General features: G+C 36.0%; 1 protein-coding gene across 4 annotated transcripts in view; it reads right to left on the bottom strand.

Moving 5' to 3' along the window:
- Nucleotides 1–6,877: 6,877 nt before the first annotated feature.
- Nucleotides 6,878–18,627, bottom strand: part of Cdh8 (cadherin 8) — a 397,554-nt gene continuing 385,804 nt past the window's right edge. The window contains exons 11-13 of one of the 4 annotated variants that reach the window (XM_087595281.1): nt 15,644–15,895; nt 13,352–13,534; nt 6,878–7,338 (exon numbers count right to left, since the gene is read on the bottom strand). In XM_087595281.1, coding sequence (XP_087451407.1) covers nt 7,292–7,338; nt 13,352–13,534; nt 15,644–15,895 — 482 coding nt within the window. In that variant the 3' untranslated portion in view covers nt 6,878–7,291. Of the gene's footprint in view, nt 7,339–11,441; nt 12,393–12,850; nt 13,535–15,643; nt 15,896–18,627 lie in introns of those variants that run through there. The other 3 variants (XM_087595279.1, XM_087595280.1, NM_053393.2) reach the window with 3 other exon arrangements.

The raw sequence follows: 18,627 nt of genomic DNA, 5'->3' as shown, positions 1-18,627 counted from the left end.
GAATCCCAGAGGATATTTCAGTATTGTTTATAAATGAAACTGTGTAAACCAATGACATGATGAAGATAGCCTTGGAGTCTTACAAAAGCAACATTGAATAACAAGAATAATAAGGGCCATCAGATTTGCCATCTCTCCTAGCAAGGTTAACTGACTACAATTCACCCACAGATTGTAGTCTGAGCTTTCCAAATACGTGAGCCTATAAGTTATACCTAATCACCTCATTTTTTGAAGATTGCCTTCTCAATTCATGTAGTTATTAAAATAATATGTATTGATTGACATCTGACAAAACTTATGGGAATACTAACCCCACAGGGCCTAACCTGGCCGAAGTTCAACAGGTTTTTTTCTTTTCTTTCTTCTTTTTTTTTTTTTTTTGTAATTCTGGATTGTGGGTGGGAATAAATAAAATCCCATTTCTTTGTCAGAGCCCTTCATTTTGTACTGAAAACAAATTTTTCATTATTTTGCAGTGTCCGTCAATTGTTTGTTCTCATTATCTAGATGGGGTTAAGAGAATTTGAGCTCTTTTTTTGGTGTTACATTTTAAAATAGCTAAACTTGTTATACAATTGAAGCTATCTTGTGTTCCACATTTGGGATACCATATTTTTCTTCTCACAATTTCAATGTCCCATTCTCTGCCTCTTTTTTTTTAGCCGGTAAAACAGTGAATTGGGGATCCCTTATTCAGTTATTCCATAAAGAAAAGCCAGTCAGCAAAAACTGCATACTAGACATTTCAGTTACCCAGATAGCAAATGGTCAGGAGCCAAAGAGTACAGTTTAATATCTATGGAGACAGAAGAGGAGAAGTCCATGATTTAATTTGAAATATTGGGCTGTCCAACATTGCCATAGAAGAAAAAATCAAATGGGAATATAAAATCAAATCATAACATCAGAGAACCCTGAATTCTGAACAAATCTACCAGATAACAAGCAGAGCAATGAAGGATATAATCAGAAAGTTTAGATCTGAAAGATACACCAGATATAACATTTGGAATGGAGTAAGTCGTCAATACCCTGTGTTAGGTTCTATGGAGCCTAGGAGAACACATACGATCTTCGAGCATAGCTATTTTTTAAGCATTTATGGTCACAAGTGAATAGGCAGACTCTGCAATCTGCATCTTTTAATTTTTTATTGTCTATGGTATTTTTGTTTTAATTGATCAAAGAATTTACAAGGTTTGACTTTAGTGCTGATGGAAAATTAATTCAGTTATCTTATATGTATTCTGTCCAGATTCATAGTTAACTTGACTCACCAAACAATCTCAATGATTTCTTCATCTTTTCCCCATAAATATATTTCTTTGTTTGATTATAATTTGTCAGTGAGAAACTTCCTGTTGTTCCTTTCATTATTCTATATTGCCAGCATAGATAAATGGAGGACAATCATTTTAGAATGTGATTAACAAACCATCATCAAAATGGAAGGCTGGCAAAATTGTGCTACCTTTCATCAATACCAATAATTTCAAGCACAAATGTAGAAACAAGATTAGCCTTAGCATCAGAAGGATTGACTATGAAAATCTAACATACCATCCTTCCAACATGAATGTCAATGGGATATCCTGAAGAGAGTCTCTCTCTCTCTCTCTCTCTCTCTCTCTCTCTCTCTCTCTCTCTCTCTCTCTCTCTCAAATGCTTGTATTCCTATGTATGTGTTGATGAACTGGAGAGAATGAGATATAGCAAAAATTCATAGTTTTATTTGTGGGGCAATAATTATTGTGACAGTGCCTTTTCCCAATCTGAAAATCATCTACCTGCACATGTGTATATTGGGGTGTGTGTGTGTGTGTGTGTGTGTGTGTATGTGTGTGATAATATTTAAAAAAGCAGTTTCTTTGTATCACTTCAAATCTTTTAATCCCCAACAATTAACCTTTTAATGGTTAGACATTTTTAATTATAAACAAGGCAACCTGTGTCATGTCAGTTTTGCTAAAAATGTTACTTAAATCGCAGTGGTTTGTATACAATCTCTATGCACACACAACCTAGTTATGCTATATGACACCTCTCTATATTCATTAACGCCTGTTGATACTGTCGCTGTTTATTGCCTTCATAGTTTTTGTATTTTTTTCAGTTATTATTTTGTGAGTTAAGTGTTTGATTTCACTGTTATTCCCACTTACCCTAAAATATATACATTTTAATTATTACATAAATCTGACAGTATCCTACTATGATCACATTCATGAGGAGAAATTATAATAAAGTAATTTTTATTTTTGTTATTTGAGCTTAGCACATTTTCAAAATCAATGTCTGTTTGCTGTTTTTATCTCTGACAAATGTGATTTAATTGACATATGTAAAATTCGCACTTACAGCAAGAACACATATTTAGTGTCTTCCGCACCTCACATAATAAACAAGCGTAGTAAGTAATATAGGTTATGTTTCCTCATGAAGTCATGGTATCATTGCTGTGTGGTAAGAGAAACAGTGCAGGAAGCTCTTCACTTTCAATATTGTCACCAACATTTGATTCTACTCACAGATTTTTATATCTCTGTCATGGACTTAAAATAAGTGGGTAATCTTCTGCATTTTGGATTGCATAACTAAACCTGAGTTATCTTGAGCTCATGGACTGAAGTTGGCTTCACAACCTAAAGAAGAATTCCATAGCTTCAATTGTGCTGTTTGGTTTTTGTTTTTGTTTTCCTTTAGATTTAATGTTCCCACTTATTAGTAATAATTTTCTCAATTATTCATATTTACCTCACTTTTCCTTAAATATCTGTCTATCTCAAATTTATGGGAGAATGACCTCAACCAAAAAGGTAGGGAATTTTTTTTAAGTATGAAATTGATCCCAAACTACACCAATAAGTTTACATATAAAAAGAATTGTAGCTACATAGGCATCAGGTGCTTCAGCACCTGATTTGTCTTATCACAGCAATATTACTCAGATTTAACAGTGATGGTGGCAATCTTCTTAGTATTAATAGTTTATCAACTTAATCTTGTAATTGTTTATTTGTCTAATGAAATTATCAAAAATAATGACATAATACCCAGGATCATAGTTTGCTTCTCTGTTGCTGTAGTAAATTCCACGGCCAGTAGAAACTTGAAGAGGAATGGATCTATTTCATTACACCTTTTCAAGTTATGATATACTACTGATATAAAGAGAAACTGTGCAGAAACAGTGTTCCCTGACTTGATCACAGTCACATTACTAGAAACTATTGTTGTAGTTGTTGTTGTTGTCGTTGTCGTTGCTGTTGTTGTTGTATATATAACTCAAGTCTACCTACATAGGAATGTCACCAACCACAGTGGAAAGGGTCTTCCTTCATCAATAAGCCATCTCTAAAGTGTCCTAAAATATTCTAGCAGGTCAGTCTGATGGAGGTAACTCGTTAGTTAAGAATCCTTCTTCTCAGATGAGTCAAATTAACGACCAATATTAGCTATCATACTCGGTAATTTTTATGTGTGTACAAGGAATCATGTTTTTCCTGTCCAATCATAAGTCACAGAATTTGACTATTATCTTGAATTATTTACTTGTCATCTTAAAGAAATATGTTCTATAACTCTATTGTTTACTTGATATAGAAGTTGGGTATATTATTATTTTTCAAGAAAATTAGTGAGAAAAAACTAATCTGAAAGGAAGGAAGGTATGTGAAATGATTTGGAGAGAGTACAAGGAAGGGGTGTGATATAATTATATAATAATTTCAGATTTTCAAGAATAAATATATAATCTAAAAAATAAAGCAAATTAAGTTGTTTCCTTAGTTCCTTGTCTTATTTTCTAAAGGTTTTAAATCATGGGACATGGGGTAAGGACAGAGGGACCTGGGTGGAAAAGGGGACAGGGAAGGGAAGAGGGAAACATGGTCAGGTATTTGGGGGAACAGAACTGAAACTCTGATGGCCAACAGAAAGAATAAAGTTAGAAAACCTTGGGAAGTAGGAGGAAGATACTCTAGAATGTACCAGAGACCAGGGAGGTGAGAGACTCTCAGTACTTAAAGGGAGGGACCTTAGAAATGCCCTAGTGTGGGAAGAGGAGTCTTGTGGAGTTCACCTCAAGTAGAAAGACATCAAGTAGAGGGATGGGGTTACCATCCCTCAGACAAAAACTCTGACCCAGAGTTGTTCCTGTCTGAAAGAACCACAGGGTCAAAAATAGAGGAGACTGAGGGAAAGGAATCTCAGCAACAGCCCCAAATTGGGATCCACTCAAGGGGAGACCCCGAGGCCTAACACTATTACTTGATACTATGATGTGCTCACAAAAAGGAGCCTATCGTGGCTGCTCTTTGAAAGGCACAAAAAGCAGCTGAAAGAGTCAGATGCAAATATTTACACCTAGCCAATGGAAAGAAGCTGGTGGCTCTTGTGGTTGAATTAGGGGAAGGCTGAAAGAACCTGAGGAAGATCAGCAGTCTCAACTAATCTGGACCCCAGGCATCTCTCAGACACTGAGCCATCAACCAGGCATCATGCATAAGCTGATATGAGTTCCCCAACACATATAGAGCAAAGGACTGCTAGGTCTTAACTTAGTGAGAGAATTTATACCTAATCCTCAAGCAACTTGAGGCCCAGGGTAGTGGGGATGTCTGTTGGGTTGCAGGTGAGGGTTTCAGGGGTAGGTATACACTCTTGTAGACAGAAAGGGAAGGTGGTATAGAATGTAGGGATGGACAGTTAGAGGCTGGACCAGGAGGAGGGTAAAGACTGGACTGTAAAAGAAGATAAAGAATAAAAAACCCCAATAAAATTAGCTGAAAAAATTGTTAGGTCATAAGCTGTATCAGATATTCAAAAATATATCTAATAATGCCTTCTCTATGATGTGTGTGTGTGTGTGTGTGTGTGTGTGTGTGTGTGTCTGCTAAATAATTATTGTGCAAGACTATATTCCTGGGACCAACTATATTACAACAAGAATATACCAAAACCTGCTAAAATAGATAAGATAATCATAAACTAAAGGATTTCCTGGACTACAGAGTGAGTTCAAGGCCAGCATGTACAAGAACCATGTCTGTAAAGGAAAAAGACAAAAGAGGTGGAGGTATAACTGAGTTTTGGGTCACAAAACTGAGTTTGTTCATTACAGGAACAAACACCTCATTATAATTATCATGTCAATCAGCAAGCCAATCAACTAAGAATGCTCTCACCATATACATGATTATACACAGAATACATGCTAGCAATGAAATGAAGTTAATACTCTTTGGGTACATCCTCTTAAAATAGTGTTTCTCATTACTTTGTGTGCAAGACTTTCTAGATTGCCAGTGATGTAGTATATACATACATGTATATGTATACACACATATGCATGATACACACAAACACACCTATTAAGAAAGAGTTATGTACAACTACATTTTGTTTGGGGTGTTTAATTTGTGTAATTAATATTACTTGTATGTTTTCAGTGCTGACCTTTTGGTACTGAAAAAGTAACTCACTCTTAATTTTATTTTGCTCATCAAGTGTATATACCATGACTATGAATATTCTACCAGAATCCTACTTGTATCAGGTCATTAACACTGTGGCACTCAAAGGCAAATTTGTTCCTGGGCTAAAACAATCCTATTTGCATGTCATTCTATCATTCTATCCTATCTCCATACAGTAAGATCAGTGACATTTAAAAAAAATCACAAGTCAAGGATAGACTTAAGATCTCCATGTATGACTGGCATGATGCCTTAATTTTAATTCCTGCTACTAACAACACCTTCCCCAATTCTGCAGGTCAGACCATGCCATTGCCATTCCAGTTGTCCACATGAAGGGTGTGAGAGTTGTTAATTCTAATATTTTTATGGTGTCCGCTCATCTCTCCACATCTTCTGAATCTTTCTCCTTACCCATGATGACGTATACCCACCATTTGCATTTACTGCATCTGCCATTTATTTGCTATAGGAGAACCACTAAAGTACCACTACCCTAGCTCGTTCTATGATTTGCTTTTATAAAACATGGCAACTCAGAATTTTCCTAGTGAAATCTACTTCGAATGTCTCATTCTTATCCATTTCTTATCATACTTTATCAATTTAATGCTTCTATTTTTATACTCTTCCTTCTCTTACATCATCATACTTTGAGGCAAGAACTTACTTTATCATAATCATCTAGAACACTTGAATGTTTTAGTTATGCTATTCTCTAAATAAGGATGTGAAAAAATTGTCACATGGGATTTTCTTTTAGTATAAAATAGAGTTTATTTAGGTTATTTGGGGAGGGGAGTCGAGGGGGTAGTAAAGACAGAGAAAGACAGAGAGAAGGAGTAGAGGTTGGCCAGGAGCAGGTAGAGTGAGGGGGGAGGGGAATGAGGAGAAGAGGGGACAGAGAGGGAAAAGAGCAAGAGAGTCACATGAGATTTTGAATATTGGGAAGTCCATTAAGATAGCTACTGACTCAACATTGATATTCATGTCTCCATAACCAAGCCCTAGTCTGAGACCTGCATATTTTAAGAGACGGTGACTTGGTCAGGCAATGGTGTTCTACCCATACCTTTAATCCCAGCACTTCAGAGACAGAGGCAGGCAGATCTCTGAATTCGAGGCCAGCTTGTCTACAAAGCTAGTTCTAAGATGGTGAAGATGCAATCTTAGCCCAGCCTGTGGCAACATACTGTGAATGAATCGGCAGGTTGTGCTATTATCTCTCTGTGTCCTTGGAACCCCCACATTATTTAAGATAAGTCTAACGTTTCATCATGTATTAGCTTCTGTACTAATTTATCTAATCATAAGTCATTTCTTTGAGAAGCAATGGAAATATGTCAAGCCTATGTGATTCCCTTGTCACAGAAACTATCTAGAAAAGATATCTCTTGTTAGGAAGGAATTTTAAAAGTTTATTGAACAATCATTATTGATAGTGCTGACAATAAACTTTGATCATCAAGTTACACATGAAATTGTCAAACCTGGCAAATAATCCATAGCTCTCAAACTGTAGATGTTGAATTAAAATCTAAAAAAAAAATATGAATAAAAACCTACCAAGAGCCCAAGAGTCATATTCAAGGGAAATAAGGAATTATCCAAGCCAATGGTTCATAATTGCTGTTTTCAATATCAGACAGTAACTGTTAAAATATTGCTCATATCCGCATGGCCCCAAAGACTTTTAAATACACAGGGGGAGATCTGAAAGGACTAACATGTGGCTTTAGTGACCTCTCCTTTTCTTTTGAAGTCCTGGCTGTTTTTTTCTTTGAAGTCCCTGTTGTCCTTAGTCCTTTTCTTCAGGCAGCATTCTCCGGTATTCCTCTTAAGAAGCCTCTTCTGTAATCTGTGGATAACGATAGAGAAAGCTATTATCTATTTGTATAGCTAAGTGAAAGTTAGACTTGTACTCAAGATGTGAGTCAGGTTGGGTCTGGTTAACTAAGGTTAGAGGGATTATCCCACAGGAGCCCATGCCACCAGGAAGTACTTTCTGTTGAGCTTCTATCAGTACATTTAAAGCACTGGTAATCTCCCAATGCCAGAAATGACCCAGAAGACTAGAGTTCATTTCCATCTCTCTCATCAGATCTCTAAATTAATGGTGGCAAATCCATTAATAAATTCCTGAACATCTTTTTGTTTCAGTGGCTCAAAGTGCATGCCATAATTTAGGCACCTTCAGGGTGTTCTCTGAATATTTGACTTGGATTAATTCTTCACAGTTCACATATATTATTGATCCTTTTAGGTGCTTTTAAAAATTAATTTATCCTCTGATATGATGGAAAAATCTATGGCTTCTTAGTACTCATTGCTTCATTTCCACCTTTACAAAGCAAAGTTCTCACGAAGTCTTCTTGCTTTTTCATTTTTAGCTGCCTCCTTTTGTAGAGCAGTAGGTAACTTACTTTCTCAATCTTACCGTTTGAAATCTCATAATATACTTAGAGCTAGGACTATTTAAGGGAAGTTAGGAGCTCTGCTTAGTTAGCCTCCAGTAAACCCAGATTTGAATACCATTTAAAGACACAAAGCACATTCCATTGATTCGTTTAAATATGCTCAATTAACCTCACTCTGCACATGGTGGAAAACATTGAAGAAACCATCACATTTTTCACAAATCCTATGTCGCTTAATTTCAGCTCTGGTAGAAGTTCAGAAAATGTAATAGGCACATTTCCTATAGAAACAGTAGAAATTCTAATTCCATGTTCTGGATTTGTGGAAGTACAACCAGAATAATGGTACTGGGATACTGTAAATATTAACGATATACTCTGATCAATAACTGTGCCAACTACACAGAAAATGATCAAAATAAATATCTCCTTTAATGATAAACAATGAAGACATCGTAATTATTATAAACAAGAACAACAATGATAGTAAACATTTTATTCACTTTTTGGTTATCTGAGCAACAAAGAAAAGGAGTTTGTTTAGCCAAGAAAACTGTTGGATCAAAGAAATGTAAACATAGAGAAAATTATTTCCTACAAAATATATTCTACAATTATTATCTCCACAAAAATACAATGATACAAAAGCATCTAAATCCAGCTTCTTGGTGAGATGCACTTAATTCTAAGTCCAGGCTTTATAAGCTGTTATTGTGTTCATAAACAAAAACTCACATTTAAAAACCTTTACCACTAGACAGATTTCTTTCAAATTTAAGGATAGAGTCAGAAAAGCAAATAACCATCATTTCAAGTATTTTTGCAGTATGCGAGACTGTGATATGAAAAATTATTATTGAAACGAGAACATATTAGTATAAATTATCCAAAATAACTTAAGTGTATGTGTGTGTGCATGCGTATGCATGTATTTGTGTACATATGTGTGTACATGGGCATATGTATATTTATGGGCACTCATATGAATGTGTGTGTGTTCTTTTTTGTGTTGATGTTCATGTTTAAATTGTGCATTCATGCAGCTTTTATAGTGATGCCCACTGTTACCTTATCTCTTTGACTGACAGTGATGGGATTTCAGGCACGCTCAACCTTTCCAACAGTGCTAGTGATGGGATTTTTTGAAATCTTATTACTGGTTGCACTGCCTTGATCTCAGATGGAACTTTCAATCAAAAAGGCAATCAGAAGGTTATACATTCGTGAGATTCCCTGCAAAGCCAACGATCGCATAATACAACATGTTGCAAAGGACTACTTGCCTCCAGTCCTTATGTGGCTATAAAAAGTAATTGGCTACTTAGCTCTCAGCACCCGCTTTCCTTCTCCAAAATACAGATAGCTCAGCCCTCTGTGGATTCTCAGTGTGGAGCCGGCTGCTCCTGGGAGATTTCTACATCTCATGCAGAGACCTGTCTTACTTTAAGCATATGATTAAGCAAACTCTCAAAGACACATTTGTCTCTTTCCGAGGATTCTTTCCTCACTGGGTGTTCTGATGCATCCAAGTTCCCTTTCGGGTTATATATGCACGTACACACTTACACATTTTTTATTTTTTGGTGCAAAACGTGTTTGCTATAAAGTTTGTGTCATCGGCAGGAAATTTGGGGTGAGAAAGGCATCAGATGAATAAAATTCAACCATCTTATCATAAGCCACTTTAAATATGTATTGACTATACTTGTAGTGAGAATTTTATTAAAAATGGCTTACTAATATTAGATGATATGTTTGTGTAGATATTAAAAAATGGTTGATCAAATAATACAGAAGGTAGAGGCTGAATTGATCCCAAGAGGCCTCTATGCATGCATAGATACCTCAATTTTTCAGAAAAGAGCCTTACAAGTAAAGGGAGCAGAAAGAGATCAACTTTGTTTCACCTGTCATTTGGCACAGAGTTTTTGGGCAAGCATTAAAAGAGACTTGTCCTTGGGACACACAAAGACCACAGACATAGTAATGACTGTAACGTGTGGCAATTTTATATTTGATAAGTTACCACTGATATGTAAGCAAGGAATCATCTGATGTGTCAATATTGCAAGAACAAAATAATTGCATAAGTACAAAATTTTAACAAAGTTAGAATCCATTGCTTGAAGAGGTTTAAGAGAGGAATCATTAAATCTCAAAACTAAAACCAACCAACCAACCAAACAAACAAACAAAAAAAACACCAACCAATTTGGGTCCCCATTGTCCTATTCTGAATATGGGAGTTCTAGTAAGTTTGTTGGTAAAGTAAATGTGACAGTCTAATGGTCTGCATATTGGCCTTCGTGAGCATAATTTAAATTCAGGGTAGCATAAAAGTGTACTTCATATAGCAAGAACATGCATAACCCCTACATAATCATACATAGCACCACTTTGTCCAGCATATCAAAACTTTAGATTGGCTTTAATGCCCAAAATACTTCAATAATAGTAAACGGTAATGTTGTTATGGGCCCATGTGTCCATGATGTCTTTCTGGACAAAGTAATTTAAAGATAGATAAGAAAACTTGTTCTAAATACTTTGCCTTTTTTCCCATGAATGCTTTCATAAGGATAGTTTTCTATTGATCAACACTGGGGATATTTATCTTATAATCCTATTAAAAGAATAGGGTAATATATCTGTTACCCATTCTTGTACACTACTTTCCTTTAAAAAGAGATGATTTTGAAATTAAAATGGAAAATAAAAATTAATTCTGCCTTGGCTTATAGCATGTAAGAGAGTCAGGATTTGAAATTTTATTGTTACTATAAGTTATAGTAATAGTTTTTATGATGCTTGCTAATCTGATGTACATAAAAGTCACTAAGGACTCTCCCTTTGACTTTATGAAAAGTGCCTGGTAGCCACTGAGAGAAGCGTAAATGAAAGATTGTGATCAGGCTATAGTGCGCTACAAGGTGGTGGTAAGCCACTGAATAGCTATTAATGTGTCAGCTGAATATTTAGTCGCTTTGATTCAGATATGGTGAAAACGGCTTTCAGAAACTGTTGCCTTCCATCCCCAAGCCAAATCCATGTTTTCCTTAGGTATCCCCACGCTAGGGACTAAAGTAGTAGGTGACAGGAGCCCATGAGTCTTGTTCTAAGGATCCTCTAAGGATCTAGTAAAGAATGGCTTTCACATCTGCAATGAAGTTTTGGTTCTTTCCCCAAAGCTTCAATCCCTTTGTTTTGCTACCTCTTGGACTGTAATCTCACCTAGAGAATTTTTCTATGTAGAACTTGATCTTTTAACCCCTTTTTGTGCTACCTCCACCCAATCCTCTGCATTTAGGGACCCCCAAAACACAGTCAACTATCTTTTAGCTATGGCGCTTATTTTTAAGTCTCTGATGTTTTCTTGTTATGGGATCAATAACAATCTATTTCTGTTCCCTGGTTCTTTATTATAATAAAGATGCTTAAAACTAACAGTGGCCCACGGTGTGATTGTACAGTTTGGCATTTTAGTTAAAGTCAATAGTTCTGCTCAGAAATCTTCATATAGCTGAAAAAATGATGACAACAAAGGTATTTATAAAAATATATTTCACAAAGTAGGAAACAATACAGGAGTTTCTCTGAATACAACGCATGGAGTAAATAAACAATATTGCATTAAAGCAAAGTAGAAAAGTAAAATGATCTGCATGTAATACTCGAGTTTTATAATACATTTTCTACTCCTACATGGCAGGTTTGCATTACAAATTAAATATGCTCACATCTTCTAGTGCTGTTCTGCTTTTGAAGTCTAAGACATTCTGCGCATCACCATGACCAGGGACAGAAGTGTAAAAAAACATAAGCAGTAAAATTATGTACAAATCAGTTTCTGCTCTAAATTATTTGGGAGAGGGAAACTTGAAGAATGTTTACTGGGTGGGGCATTATGTAAATATCTAAAAGTCTAGAGTTTAAATATTCACAGGAATCAATATACTTCCAGATGTTTGTGCTTGTAGTAAAAACACCAAATACTAGGATTATGAAGAAAATAGAAAATAGTCCAAAAGTTTCTCTGGGAAATGCTGTTCCTGTAATCACCAGTCACAATTACACTTTCTACTCTAAAGAGACTATTACCTCTCCCCTTGATAATATTGCCTGCCATACTTATCTGATCAAAATGTACATGTATTAAACATTCATTGTATAGATATTAATATAAAACAATCTAAAGGATTATTAATGGATATAATTTAGTTTCCCCCATATAATCCCTTAATCTATAGATTACCAACCTTAATAAATAAAAGCATTATTGGACATCAATAAAATATTTATTTTGAGGATTAAACAAATAAATTCACACGCTAGCAATAAAACCATCTGTCTCTGATGTGGTCCACTGTGGAATACAGTTTATCTCTGTGTCCTTGTGGAAGAAGATGAAGTGGAGGGAACGAAGAATCCTGCTTCTAGACACAGCCTGTTTGAATGGCATTTCTCTCCTCCCACCTTTGAGTTGGCAATCCCCACCCTGGAATGGATTACGAACATGTGAATATTTTAAGGCTCGACACAATATTTAAAGATGCTATTCAGTCTCTGTTGAGTGGGGCCAACAGTTATGTACAACGTATGGTCACCGTACCATGTAATCTAGGAGGCCTCCCCAAACTCTATGAAGTCATAACGTACAGCAGACCAAAGTATTGCTTTATCATTTGTGACGGGATCCTTATTGGTGAAGGGACTAAAAACCGTTTGCACTCATAAGAATCCTTACAGAAGACACGTATCAGCAGCAGAGTCCTTGCAAGTCCACTTTTTCTAATAAAGCACCTTTTAATTTTGTTTTGTTTTTTTTTCCTCCTCTTAAACAATTCTCTAAGGATTAGCTAGGATCCCAATCTCTGACTGGCCGTCAGGTAAATATCAAAATATCCAAAGACTTCTAGACAATCCACATACTTAATTCACACTCCACAAGATTTGTCACCTCCTAACATATACTTTTTATTTTTTATTATTTTTTTTGGTTCAACATTAAAATGTGGTTGAGTTTATAGATGATTGGTGCTAAACTTGCCTCTAAAACAAATAGCCACATTTGTTGCATCTAAGGGGAGTGACCCTAGAATATTACAGAATGCTCAGTTCCATTGATTATTTATGTAATCCACTGTCAAGTTTCTTTGTCACTTTCACCAACAGAGTAGAGTTCGCCCAGTCTCTTAAAGCGGGGACCCCAGTCACTGAGGTAGTCAAAATTCTGGTCTGAGTCTGATGTGGTGGACTCCAACGAGCTGAGAGAGCCAGCCACAGACCCTCGGCCTTCATAGCCATAAATCTGAATGGAGTCATATGGTGGGGCCGTGGGGTCATTATCTGCCTCATGAAGCCTTACATTTATAAATTCATCGACATCAACACCATTTGGAACTGGAGCAAGCCCTTGCCTTGGCATAAACTGCAAATCTGGTTTAATATCCTTACGGGGTAAAAATCCATTAATTCCATCTGGGTTTTGCAAAGTTGCAATGTCAAAAGCCTCTGTGTCCTCCTCCCCGCCTCCTTCGTCGTCGTAGCGAATGATGTTTTCTCGAACGTCTTCATCATCTTTGATTATTAGTGGTTCATTTTTATGCCGCCTCAGGGTAACGAACAGAACCACAATGACTGTAAGACAAAGACCAGATCGCGTTCAGTCAACAAGCATATCCTGCCATGATCAAAGCAGAGGAGATGACAGAGGAGAGGAGGATTTTAAAAAGAATATATTTATGACTTCTGCAATCCTGCACCTTGAGTGCAGTGTTTCAGAGCGTGGTTCTCAACCTTCCCACTGCTGCAGTGCTCTAACAGGCCTGTGCGTGGCAACCATTGTAGACACTGTCCTTTAAACCCTTTCCATCTTCCTTGGTTTAAAAAAAAATACATTCAGTAAGCTAGCCTGCAAATTCTATTCCCCTATTTGGCCACTGATTCATTCCTGAGACAAAACACTGAGGTCTAAAAATTTAAATAGAGTTATTATTTGACTAGCATGTTCGATCAGGAATTACATAATCACCTGAGCATAGACTCCTTATGCTCCTCTTAAAAACTCACTTCTGTGGAAGCACCCTCTCTTCCTATCTTTCCCGTGCTCGCTTGGGGTTGCTGCTGCCTTTGTAGCCCATTACCTTGTCCCTCCCTGGTAATTGGCTTTGTGCTAAAAACTTGGTGACCGGGTATGTCTGATTCGAGGATGGCTGACTCCTCATATAAATTCAATTCCTTATATTATGGTCATTCCCCAACCATAAAAATACTTTCCTGGCTACTGAATAACTATAATTTTATATTATTATGAATCCTAATGTATATATCTGTGTTTTCCAATGGTCTTAGGACTCTCCAATGAAAGAGTTGTTCAGATCCCAAAGGGGTTGCTACCTACAGGTTGAGAACTACTGCTTCAAAGTGTTCAGTCATGCTGACACCCAGACTTTTAAATTCTTTACCAGCAAATTAGCCCAAACAGTCATTTGAATGACCAAAACTAAACTTTTGTACATGTCACTCAAAATCATTTTCATTTAATGAACATTTGCTGTTGTGATGTAAAATGCACATAAACTGGAATCAGCTTTAAGGTGAGCCCTACAGAAGAGAAAATTGCATCTGCAGCATAATTAACACATTAAGTAATTCGTGTGACCTATTAAATTTCCTTGGCGCATATATATATATATATGTATATATATACATATATATATGTATATATACGTATATATATGTGTGTGTGTGTGTGTGTGTGTGTGTGTGTGTGTCATACTGCTGGTAGCAGCAATTAAACCCAGGGCACTCCGAATACTTTTAACTACTCAATCAATAAGTTATGGCCACAGCATATGATATAATAATAGTCTCAACTTAAGTGATAGATTTCCTTCAAACATTATATAAATCATCACACAATTAAAATCTTGTATTGAATGGCACCTGGTACTCCTCTGCTCTGACATAGAGCAAAAGAAAGGACTGTTATCCAAGAAGTTTACCATTCAAATGAATCATGAACGGATTTAATTGTTAAGCCACTTTAATTTTCAGGAGAAAGATAAGACTAAGGCGTACATACGCTCTTTGATATGTTCTTGGAAGTAAAAGCGCTGCTTGTGTGCATTTGGACCACTAACCAGGCCCTGGGTAGTCTGGAACGCCTGATCCTCCTCTTTCTCCTAAGGGCTGGATCACAGGGACGCTTTCACTCTGTTCAGGCTTAGTCTTGCTTTTACAATGAGCATTTTACATAGAAAAGTAATGACCCTTACCTCTCAACTTGAACTCTTTCCTGTAATTTTACTGTAGTATCTACTAAAATATCTATAAAATGGTGTGTTTATATGCTTACTGATTCTCTTTACATCTCACTAAACTCTGAGATCTAATGATGGAATGACCCAGTCCATGTGTTATCTATATTCGGTGGTGATTAAACACAGAAGAATTAGCTCTTGCATTAAATGTGTGTGCAACATGTGATTTGGAGGCCATCTTTTTAAACAGTGTTGGGATGAATGTAGAGTTTAATTCTCCACGTCCTTGCCATTTTGCCTCTCACATTATTTGTATTTTCCCTCTTGACAGGTTTAAAAAGGCACCTGAAATCCTCTCAACCTGGTCAGAGTCTTCACCATTCTTTCTCACTTTATCTTAGTGCTGTATACATTCCAGGTTATGTTTTTCTATTCTTCTTTATATTCACTTATGGCAGTAGGCCATGAAGGTGGTGGTACTCACCGAGCAGCAAAATGATGCAGGCTAATATAGCAATTAACGCGCCCATACTGAGCCCAATAGGAAGGACATAAGCTTCGACATTGCACGACTGAACCACGCCGTCATTGCTACAGCCACAGACGCGGATGGTCAGGGTACTGGTGCTACTCAGAGGGGGGTTCCCACTGTCACTGATCACGATAGGCAGAAGGTAGACTTCTTGCTTCTGGCGGTTGAATCCATTATGTTTTGCCAGAATGCTCAGGGAATTATCTAGGAAAATTGAAAAGGACAGATATTTGCATCATTTCAGAATATATGCCCAAATAATACTTGTTCTTCTAGTCCACACATTTGTGTGAACCTGAAACAGTTGCACATACAAAGGGACGATCACAGCTCCTCCACTTTCTTTCCCAACTTTATCAATTGACACAAGCCAAAATAGCCACAGCAAAAGCAGTTGTGTGAACGGAAGCCAGCAATAAAACTTTGAGGCCTTAGATTACCTTGTAAATGCAAAACAGATTTTATGAAAATAATCTTCAAATGTCTTTTCAGAATGCACATGTTATACCATCTCCCATAAATCCATGTGTACATTTATAACGTAATCACAGAAGCTAACTAGAGAGAACATTACCATACAGACAATGTCTATTTGAGATTCTCTGTATTGATAGACTGAATAAAAACATGAATAATAAAAATTTTATTGACTACCATGTTACGTAAACAACCGTCAGAATTTCCTGAAGCACTTCTCTTGAGATAACAGAAAACAGATTGCTACCAACTGGAAGAGAAAGACCGTAAATTTTAAATTTCTATAGACTCCTTTATGAATAGTTTTTAAATGGTCAAGAAAATGAGACATAGAAGGAATTCCATTTTGCATTAGTTATACAGAAATTACCATTGAATATTCAAAGCCATATCTATCTAAACTTAGGTAATATGCAATGCTGTGATTTAAGTCTGAAGTGAGATAAGTCCATGACAAGTGGCTGGTCCCACATTGACCCTATAGGTTTTATTATTTCAACTCACTTATGAACACTGTAGTCATTCATCATGCCCAGGAGAATGACAGTCACACCATGCATATTTTAATCTGTCCTTTAATCAATAAAAGACACATAAATATTCAGAATGAGAACCCTGATTGTTTCACAATAGTATTTAAGGACAAAAAAAGTACTTACTGAGCTGATATTATTTCGAAAAATTGGCTATTTCAATAGGGAAAAATGTTCTAATATTGACAAACTCACAGACATCAGAATACTGAGTTAAGTCATTATTGTAACCAAATGATACAATCTATGATTTCAAAGCTGTCTAATTTCTGGTCATCAGTGTCCTACTGATTTCCACAGCATTTAAATAAATGGACAAATATTCTACTCCAATGACTTATTATGTTGAGTCCTGCCATATAAAAACCTCTATTAGAATTTTGTAGAAAATAGAAATCATTCTCCAAAATAGATCCATAATTGCATGTAATTTACATTGTTTAAGATATAAACGGGCTTATAATGCTTTACTAGTAAGTACTCAAACAGAAAAGGCACTCTGATTTAATTATTTTTTTTTTGAGTTTCTTTTGGTTGGGCCTCATTATTTAGCAATTTGCACAGCAAAATAAGGTTTTCTCATAGAGTTAAGCGGCGATATACAAAATGATCCAGCAGTATCCTCCCCATGACCTACAAGAAAACACCAGTTAGCTAAAAGCAGGGCAACATTATTTCAACACAGTTACAGAATCCAAGGTTGTGTTACATCGTCAGAAAGCAATGACAAATCTGCACACTGTTAATTAGCATGGGAAATATTTGTTTGATTACTTTGTGTCCTTTAGTTCAACACGTAAGATACAAATGTTTTTTCAATGCCACAGAATTAATAAAAATGCAATGAGGCTTTTTCTTTTCTGGTGACTGGAATGGTTGATATGAGGAAGTATTGCTGTGCTTTCTCTCCTTTAAGAAATCTGCAGTGGTAATTTAGAAATGGCAACAGAACTGTTACTCCCTGCAGAACAAGGTTGTGACTCTGGAAAACATGGGAGCCTCTAATTCTATCCTCTTACTTGCATTTCTGTACTAATCATCCATTTTCCATTTCTGTCGCTCTTTTCACATGCATGAAATTATTGTATAAAAGGAGTACAGGAGACATTCTACTAGGTTCTTAACTGTCAGCCCCAAACAGCATCAATTAGCTTCCTTTTTTAAAAAAAAATGTGTTTGCATATGTTATTGATTGAATTAAGTTTATTTTTAGTAACTGAATGAAATCTTCATTATAGAACATATTAAACCTATAAAAGAACAGTTTCCTGTGCTTAAATCTAATGCACATATACAGGTGGAGTGAATTTTCAAAAATATACATTTTAAAATCTCTTGTCATTTTTTCTTATAAATATATGTTGGGCTTTTATTTCATTAGTATTTTAACTTATATAATTCTGTCTTATGATTTGTGTTTTAAACATATGCACATTTTAGAATTAAAGGTTATATTGGGTAGTGTTAATCTTCTGGATTACAACATCATATGGAAATGACGTTTTCCATGATGGTAATTAATTTCCTCCAGGTTAATTATAGTCTAAGCTCTACTTTCCCCAATGATCTTGAATTGTCTCTCACAAAACAAGTACATGGGCTTTGATCCCTTCAGGAATCTATATGTTACTGTACTTCAACCAACATATATTTTTTTCAATCTTGCACCACTGGCATCCTTCCTAAGCGTGAAAGTATCATAAAAGCCTTGGTATGTCTCAGACCTTCATCTTCTACCATGTGCTTCTGCCTATCTGCTGTTCCCTGACAAATATAGAATGCAGAATGCCAGCCTCCATGAGAGCTCCTTTAATAACTTTGGCAAAATTTATGAAAATTGCAATATATTTTATATAATATGAAAAAATTTGGCGAACCTTAACAACTCTAAAGGCGATTAGTCTTTCCAAAGTCTTGATTTATTTA

Source organism: Rattus norvegicus, chromosome 19 (genome assembly GCF_021556685.1).
Source record: "Rattus norvegicus strain SHRSP/BbbUtx chromosome 19, alternate assembly SHRSP_T2T, whole genome shotgun sequence".
Lineage (NCBI taxonomy): Eukaryota > Metazoa > Chordata > Mammalia > Rodentia > Muridae > Rattus > Rattus norvegicus.
The sequence above is the reverse complement of the archived record's forward strand: the minus strand, read 5'-3'. Positions and strand labels throughout refer to the sequence as shown.